Source organism: Misgurnus anguillicaudatus, chromosome 1 (genome assembly GCF_027580225.2).
Source record: "Misgurnus anguillicaudatus chromosome 1, ASM2758022v2, whole genome shotgun sequence".
NCBI classification, from domain to species: Eukaryota; Metazoa; Chordata; class Actinopteri; order Cypriniformes; family Cobitidae; genus Misgurnus; species Misgurnus anguillicaudatus.
This window is the reverse complement of record NC_073337.2, coordinates 31,099,664-31,109,210: the sequence shown is the minus strand read 5'-3', so window position 1 is coordinate 31,109,210 and position 9,547 is coordinate 31,099,664. Positions and strand designations below refer to the sequence as shown.

The window sequence follows — 9,547 nt, the reverse complement described above, 5'->3', positions numbered from 1 at the left end:
CCACAGATAGTTTCTGTTTGTGTTTCTTGATGTCAGTCTCAGATGATGCTGCATGTGACTGCTCTACAACACCTGGAAAAGATGCAGTAACTTGTATTACTTGTTATAAACTACAGCATCAATGACAAGATTTTCAGCAACTCTACATACTAACATAGAAATTCACAAAACCAGTAAAGCTCTCTAAACAATCATGGATTACCACCTAGATCAGTAATCCAAACCAATAGGATAAAGTCAACAGGTAAGTCATCGCATTAATAACCAAATAAAACACACCCAGAAATACACATGCTACTGTGCTAAATGTAATCAAAGCATTTCAAGAGTGATTTCTGTACCACAGTACAGCCGTGCATACACAAAAACTACCAAAAATATTGCACACAGTCATATTTGATTGCAAGACATGTTCTTAAAAGTGTTAAACGTTTGTGGCGTCCCTTCCTAAACTCCCCTTTAAAGGGGGAAATATCTTGATTTGAATGCTTGATTACATTGCCCTGTAAACTGGCAACAACATAGACTGATGAACCACAGAAACCAGCATTGTCATATTAACAACAAGATGATAAAGTGTAATGATAAACATTTTCAACATTTACAAAACAGTGTTTGTATTATCTATTCATAAATCCCTGACCTTAATTTCTCTCGCAACCCGTCTTTCATCTTCACTTTTATTTCTCCATCTGTTTCGTTGTTGTTGGCAGCGTGAGCTGTTTGTCGCTTTAGTGACATGAGGCCAAAGGTTTGGGGACATCACGCAATATACACATATTTATTATCAAATATATGAAAATCTATATTCCTGATATTTAATACAGTCTAATGAAAGGCACGCAACATACATGGGCTTTTATTTTGTTTTTAATGACCTGATGAATTTCTTTCCCCAACCGACCCACGGGTTACATCTTTATTGATGTTTTATGGTGGTTGGCGAACAGAATAAATAACAGAATAAGCACACAAGTTCATGGTTTGTCGATGTTTTTGAAGCAGAGGCTGCAATGTCAACTATAGCAAAAGCTTTGGGCATTACAAAGGACATGAGTGTGTGAATGTAAAAATGTCTGGACATCAAGATTTGGATATTGGATCTGTTTATTTGGCGGCAACATTTGATGTCAACCTCACGTCTTTTGGACACTCAGACACTCAGTTTTATAACAAGATGTGGCAAACTTATTTGGCTGAACTTACATGAACTCAAAGTTCATGGAAATGCTTTCTTGACTCATGTTCTTTTGAACTAAATCTGAATGGATAATCTAAACATCTTAATGCAAATGAGATTAAGACAGAAGTTTTACATAAAATATACTGCATTTTTGCAGGAAGAAGGAAATAAAACCTGAAATGTAGAGACTGAAAAAGTTCAGAGCGCTTCAGCTTCAGTCTTCACTGTTCCTGCAGGTAAACATGGAGGTTTTCAATACAATTCAAAGAGTTTTTGTGTGTATTGTTTTTATCTTTGTACTTGCACAAATCCAGTAAATTAATCTTACTTTAAAAAATAACATTTTCAGAAGAAATATCTAAAAATTCTTAATTCGAGATGTATTTTCTTGATGAGCAAATGACCTAAGAAAATTAGTCTAGTTTTTAGACAAAACATATGCATATTTAAACATATAACATATTTATGCATAAAGCAAAAAATCTGCAAATGGTAATAAGGTCTAATTTCTGCTATTCTAAGATAAAGTGTACCAAAGTTAAGAACTTCGAGCATAATCTGCACTTCTGTCTTCCTAAGGAGATATGGCTAACAATCCCATTTGATGCCCCAGGTCACAAGATTCTGACTAACCAAATCCTGATGTGGGACTTTGATCTCTTATGTGTAAAGATGTGAATAAAAGGTGGCCTGACGAAATATTTAGGGAAGCATTCTTTAGCAAGAATCTTCCCCACATTTTGTTTGTGTGTATTAAAACATCATGGAGCAATTCTTTAGCAAGAAGCTCCCTCACAGTCTGTCTGTGTATTCAAACATTACGGTAGCATCTGTATTCAGAACTTCCCACATTATAGTTTATCTTTGATTGCCAGGAATGATTTGAATTTGTGACTTTTTTGTTGGTCTTTTTAGTTTAATATTATTTTGATGTAAATGTTGATATTCCTGATTGATGAATTTGAATAACCACATAATTGATTTAAGTCTAACCTGCCTGGCAAAATAAATTGTTATTATTAATTTCATTCCGTCAGGATAAGATCAAACTGGTGTTTTGATGTTGAATGGAGCATGGGACACATTCACCAGGACTCTCAGATTTACCTGACTTAGCAAGTTGCATGATTGTGACTAAAATAACTATTTTTATGATCGGGGGGCGGCCAGACATAAAAAGTAATAGTTTACCTGGCAACCTCTGACTAGATCAGTCTGACAACTTTGTGTCTGTGAGATATACACAACAGCCAACGTGTAGTCTGTGCGATATCAGGTCCATAATGAACGAATAACTAAGATTATTATAATTTTTAAATAATCAAATATATAAAATATGATCAACAGATATTTAGTATAAGGCACTAAATTTCTATTATATTAAATTGGATTCAGATTATAATTTAAATACAGAGATCAAAGAAAATAATGTAATCCTGCTATTAGAATTATTCTTTTAGAAGTGTCAAGACATGAAAGAACAAGAGATTCCTTCACCCATGTAATTGGAATCCGTTGTTGGGTCGATATGTGGCTCAATCCTTAAATAAGTATTTTGATGAATTAAAATGTTGATGGAGTGTTAAAATCCTAAATAAATCAGGCATAATTTAAACTCAACAAGGACAGTAACTTGTCAATGTACAAATGTTTTGAACAAAACACTACTGCAAATGTTTAAAAAGGATTATTTTAATTAAATTCAACTGCACAACTAACAGAAACACTGATCACCATAATATTGACTTCAGACAAAACTTCTTTTCAATATAATCTGAACTAAAGTTAAACCTTTGTCAATTCTCATCAAGGATGTCTGTGCATGTATGAAATCTTACCAGAGGATGCTTAAACAACCTTTTTAATAGGGATGCACCGAATCCAGATTTTTTAGGTTCGGCCGAATCCCGAATCCACCATTTAAGATTCGGCCGAATCCGAAACCGAATACCGAATCCTACTCGCATCCTTATTCCATGAACACAGTAAAGCACATTAATGAAGTAAACAACGTCCACAGCAGTGTATTTTTCATTTTATTTATTTTAACTTTACATTATGCCAGGATGACAAGTTGGAAAACTATTTTGACAATTACCATATGCATAATGAAAGCGATGCGTTGCGACACGCTCGTTTTTCCAATAAGCAAGCATCTCCGCGCTGAAAACTATATTTAACTTTGAGTGAGAAGCTCCACTCGTCAATGTCGGTTTTCACACGGCCGTCCAATTACAGTGGAGGAGGGGCGGGACATTACCACAGCAACCAACCGGCTCACAGCTGAAGCATCACTGCGACCAAGCGCTCGGCTGAAAAACAGCTGGCATTTGGCGTCCTCAAGGCGTTTTCAGCCGTGTTTAAAAGTTTTGGTGTGTCCAGCCTCTAAGGCACACCGAAAGAAAAAGCTCATCTCCACGTCAGCACCCGATGTGTGTAATCAACGGCCGCGTGACGTCGACCAGCGTCAACCCGAACCCCGTCTAAAAGCCCAGTATTCGGCCGAATCCGAATCCTGGATTCGGTGCATCCCTACTTTTTAACATCATAAACGTGTTTTTTACAAAAGCATAGGTAGCCATATGCTGTCGTAAGTTTCGGCATTACTGACAAAGTTCAAAGATTTGGTGTTTCCCGAAACTATAGTTCAAACGAACATTTGCAAGCTGTCGGTTTGGTTTGAATGACAGCTCTTTACCTGTCATTAGAAGCATAGTTCCTTGTTATTTAATACGTTGACTTACTTTGATCACGCTTTTGAACAAAATAAGCAAAAAAACGTAGTACAGTCTATACCCATCATTCCAAATATATAAAAATGTCCTATTACGTCTTTAAGTTTGTAAACAGAATTAAAGTGCTGCATTTAAAAACTGTGCATGTGTGCAGTCCTGGGGAATCCCTGTGAGGGGTGACGTAAGAGGGAACTTGCGCATGAATTACATATCTCAAAAAACAACAACAGATAACTAAATGAAATTTACTTATTTACAGCAGTAATCTGACATTGACTCCAACATGGCTCAAACGACGAATGTGCAACAAAGTTACTATGCTTTCAGGGACAAGTCGTGACAAGCTAGTTATTTTCTCCAACTATGCATCATACAATGGTGGTTCAGCAGCGAGTTGCGTCGTTGTTTGGGAAACTTACTCCTGATTAATTGTTTAGTTTAATGTCACTAATTTAAATAAGTTTTATGCGTTAGGGTTAAGAAAAGTTGACTATATACAGTATAGGTCAGAACAGCTGTTAGAATTCACAATGAACGTTTTTTCAGATTATTAAAATGTGTTTGATTTAATAAACTCTTTTCATTTATTGTTTAGGATTCGCTGTAGACTGTTAATCCATCATCAATGGAAATGCTGATTCAGTTACTGCTTTTCTCAGGTCAGTGCACTCATACAGACACAGGACAGCATTCATTTAACACCTGGGGTCTGACAAAGTTAATTTTCAAATGTTTCTGTCTACTATTTATTACTTTCCTCTCAACAGGATTCTGGACGTTCATACAGAGCAACTCAAATAAATTTGTTCTCATCCAGGAGAATAAGACCTGGGCTGATGCACAAGCTTACTGCAAAAAGTATCACATTGACTTGGCCACAATGGGAAGCAGTGATGTCCAGACAAGTGTACGAGAAGCGGTTAGCACTGTGCTGCCTCCATTGGCCTGGACTGGACTGTACAGATTAAATAACACTTGGTGGTGGAAATATCAGTATAAGCCACTGACATTCTCATTCTGGAAGCCTGGACAGCCAGACAACTCTGATGCAAAAGAGGAATGTGGTGTTATCAGTGCCAGTGGATGGGATGATACAGCATGCGGTCAATTGTTTCCATTTTTTTGCTTCACTGGTAAGAAACATGTCTATATAATACATATATTGTGAGTGGTGAATACTATTTACTGAAGCGATATTGCTTGAGTAGGAGTGTAATATGTCTGTATATCAGCATGGCAGCTCCACACTGTTTAAATAGCAAATGCACTTACACACATCATATACCAGTATATTAGTCAGGTGGTCATAACATTAGTATACTAAGGACCTTCAGCACTTTTTTAACTTAAAGCTTCAATCAGCGTTGAATGAGTTCACGTCTAGATATTACATCATGTCTGCATGCTGTTAAATCAGTGTAAATGCATCAACATTAATTGCATTGAATAAACATCATTAGGGTGACCACACGTGATTGAAGTTAGATATATCAGGTTACATTTAAAGACAACGATTGTATGTCTAGAGAAATAAATAAATCTTCATTTTACAATGTATTAACTGAAATGTAGGTACCTCGATGACGTATGTGGAAAACAAAAGTGACTTCCGGAAGACACACCCCAAAATCCTGGCCAGGACGTGTCCAGGACGTTTATGCGGCTGCCCCGAGAATTTTCGGGTGTTTGTGTATCACCTCCCACCTCTCTAGGTGCACTGGAACAATCCTTCCTAAAATGCATTAAACTTTCGTTTACAAAGACGTGAAACTCACCAAGTGGTCAGGGGTATTCACTGGTATACTCACACAAAAATCACTGCAAAATACGTATTCCAACAGGTTTTATCGTAGCTTTTGCCAACTCCATTGACTTGTATTAGATGTGTTGTGAGGTACGGTATTACTCCGCGCCGGGAACGTTGTTTCTATTCTTGCTATTAGCAATGGCGGATTAGCGCCACCACCTGGCCTGGAGTGTCTATTATTCAAGCTTTCAGCGGAAGAATATACGGGTGTGAGGCGTTTGGAAAAATAGGTCCACAAGTTAACAACGAATGCTAAAACACCTGTTGGAAAGCATCTTTTGCACGGATTTTTGTATGAGCATATCAGTGAACACCCCACCACTCGCTTTGTTTCACGTCTTTGTAAACGAAAGTTTAATGCATTTTAGGAAGGATTGTTCCAGTGCACCTATAAACCCATTGTAGAGGTGGGAGGTGAAACACAAACACACGAAAATTCTCGGGGCAGCCGCATATGTCGAAATTTTTCAGTCAAAACCGTTTTATTTCATCATAAACAATCTGAAAACAGGGCTTTAAGTGTAAAATACCCAACTTGTCCTTTAAAACTGATAAAATAATTGCTGTCTGTGGTTCTATATGGGCTATAATGGCAATAATTTTTAATTAAATAATAATAAATAATATGGGAAAAATAACTATAAATTTGTTCATTTTTGGAACTGTGAACTAGTTCAAATTTTTGAAAAATGAACTATGAACTGAACAAGGTCATTTTAAAATTTTAGTTCATGTAGAAAGTGAACTTTCCCACCACTGAGTATGATCACCCGAATTAAAAGCAGATATAAAGCTACGTTGAATCAGGTTTGTTTAGACAAGAAGTGTAAAAAAGGAATGTAACAAATGACCTCATTCTCATTTTATTACAGTGAACAATGCAGACCGGTTTGTTTTTATCCCTCAAAACAAGTCACAGGCAGATGCTTTGACCTACTGCACAAAGTATCACACAAGCCTGGCCATCATTTTGAATCAAACTGAAAATGACCTGCTGGTGAATATGATGGTAGGATATGACAAAGCATGGATTGGTATGTTTAAGGACTCTTGGAGGTGGTCAGATAAAACAGATATCAACGAATTGACCTTAAAATGGAGCGCTGGACAACCTGACATGACTGGCGCATACCCACTTTGTGTTGCTACAACTTTTGATGGATTTGATGATCGATTCTGCCCAGAGACCCTTCCATTTTTCTGCTTACGTCGTAAGTTTCTTGAGTAAAAAGATTGAAATTGGTCAACACTCTTGGAATTTCCCCAAAATAAGTCTGTTAAAACATCTAAGTATAAACAACTTTATTTTTGAAATGTAAAATAACAGCTGGCAGAAAACATTAAAATGTAATTATTTACAGATTTAAGTTTTTGTTGCTCTCTTCATGTAATATTCTAACAGATTCAAAGAATAAGATCATGAGAGTGGAGTTGAAATCGAGTCAGAATCCAAATGATCCTGCGGTGATGGAGAACATCTTACAGTTGGTAAGAGGATCTATTATACAACTTTTACAAGATGTAATATAAGTCTTGAGTGAGCCCAGTTTGTGAAGTCCCACTGATCATTTATTTATTAAATGCCCTCACTTGGGTGAGATCAAAAATTTGTTTTTTATGTGTTTACCTTTAAATGCAAATGAGCTAACAGACATTCACATAAAAGAAAATAGGGGAGACCAGGGTTGGTTGTCACAATTTTTACTCATGCATGAATTGCTCATCTTCAAAAAATCTTTTAGCAGTAATTCCTATATGAAATGAAAACTTGGGGTCTTGGCTTTAAATGTATATAATTTGTACTTTTAGAATGTATTGTAACAGGAAGTAATTAAACATCAAAGACACTCTGACACAATGTGACAACCAACCCCACAAGCTATGAGACAACCATCCCCAACTAACTTCTTGACAAACATGATAAGCTAGCTGCTTGATAGCTAAAAGATGAATCAAAATAAAGCTACTGCTTTTGGCTTTTTAATGAGTGTTTTGTTTTTGAATGACTAATATCCTACAAGATCTCAACACAAAAACAACACCAACATGAAAATTTACTCTGACCCATAAAGTAAAAAATTGTCTCCTAACCTCAATGTTTTGTGTCTGCTCAGCAAAATGACAAATGCAAATGAGTGAGCTATTAAAGGCTAACAAATTTATATAAAAATTGTACCACAGCGCCATGTAGTATGTCTGGAATAAGCAGTGTGACAACTAACCCGTGAGACAACCAGCCCCGGTCTCCCCTACAGTTTGATCACAAAAAGTTGGTGTCGACCCATCTGTCTGAATGAATTATGTAAATCCAGCAATGGACGACCCTTGTTTGCAGGGGATTATTGGGATTATAAAGAGAAGTGGTTTGATTTTTACATCTTAAGTTTCTTTCTTAAGGAACAAAACACTAATGCGGCTGAGTAGAAATACTGACATGAAATGAAACTGACCTAAATGATTTTCTAGGCTCATTCACCCCCCCCCCCCCAAACATCAACTGTGACAATATATCGCCACATTAAAATAAGTTTGTTTGTGTGATGAGTACTCATGATTGATTCTGTTCTTCAGATAAAGCAGAAACTGAAGGATCGTGGGATAGGGAATGACACAACATTGACGTGGAGAGTTCAGCCAGATGGAAATGTTTTCTCATCAAAAAATGAAAGTGAAGTGAACCAAACACCCTGTTCAGACCCTTCCTTTTAAATATAACACATACCATATCTGACGATATTAAAGACTTTTATTCATCTAAATCAAATCTCTCTAAAAATGATATTCATTTAATGTTTACTTCATTTAAAATGTTTAGTTTTACTTCATTTTATATTTTAATTAATCAAATTATTCTTGCATAATCTAAGGCATTTCAAAAATTCATTGGACAAAATGTGTCTTATGCTGCATGCACACCGTCAGTTACTTGCGCTGACAGATTGACAACTGTGCAACTGTAAACATTGGCAAAAGGAAGTGGGCGTGTCTATCTACTCGACCAAATCAAGAACTATTCAACTTTATGCAAATGACTTTCGGAGCGACTTCCAATGAGAGTGAAGCAGTGGAGTTCATGTCATAAGTCTTTCATCAGTTACTGAGAGGATGGTTACCCATTTGTTTATTCTAGGACAACCTGAATTAGGAACGCCGTCTCATGGCCTCATTGAAAGAGACGAGTGACACACAGCGGCAAAGTCTCTGGTGATGTGCACACAGCATTAGAAGTCAATTTTTGTTTTTATTATTGTTTAAAGGACTTTCACAGCAATCTATTTTGCAGTAAACTTTGTAAGAGTTGCGTTTGCGGTCTGTATTGTTATTGTCCCTTTATATATACACATTAGCAGGATTTAGTTGGGGTGTGATGCTTGTAGTAGCAGCGAGGGCTGCATGCATTGAATGTCAAGTCTGTAAAAGTATGCTATGCATTTAACAAAAAATTCAAACTTGAATCGCTCGAATTAAATATAAAATGTTTATTATGGAATTTACTTACACATTTCAATCTATTGTAATTTGGTTTAGTACTTTTTCTATTTATCCATATCAAATATACACTGCTGTACTTCAAGCTGAACTATTTACTTTAAGTAGTAAACTTTAAAAAGTCAGTTTATTAAAATAAAAAATTAAATCTATTATGCTGGTGTAAGTGTAACTTTAAGCTGAACTATGTAGTTTAAGAAATCAACTTTTAAAAATAATTAATAAATATATTATTATAAGATGTTCGTTAATGATTTGTCACCTTTGTAACACTTTTAAACCTTAATAAAAGTCATTTGATATACTTAACCCTGTCTGTCTCCACTGTCTTGT

The 9,547-nt window shown here is 36.0% G+C and overlaps 1 protein-coding gene across 1 annotated transcript; it reads left to right on the top strand.

Moving 5' to 3' along the window:
- The first annotated feature begins 1,338 nt into the window (after positions 1 to 1,338).
- On the top strand, positions 1,339 to 8,760 carry LOC129431986 (uncharacterized). Its single transcript, XM_055190100.2, has 6 exons — positions 1,339 to 1,419; positions 4,514 to 4,577; positions 4,686 to 5,051; positions 6,598 to 6,936; positions 7,128 to 7,213; positions 8,297 to 8,760. The coding sequence occupies exons 2-6, from the start codon at positions 4,544 to 4,546 to the stop codon at positions 8,432 to 8,434; spliced, it is 963 nt and encodes a 320-aa protein (XP_055046075.2). The 5' UTR covers positions 1,339 to 1,419; positions 4,514 to 4,543; the 3' UTR covers positions 8,435 to 8,760.
- The last annotated feature ends 787 nt before the right edge of the window (positions 8,761 to 9,547 follow it).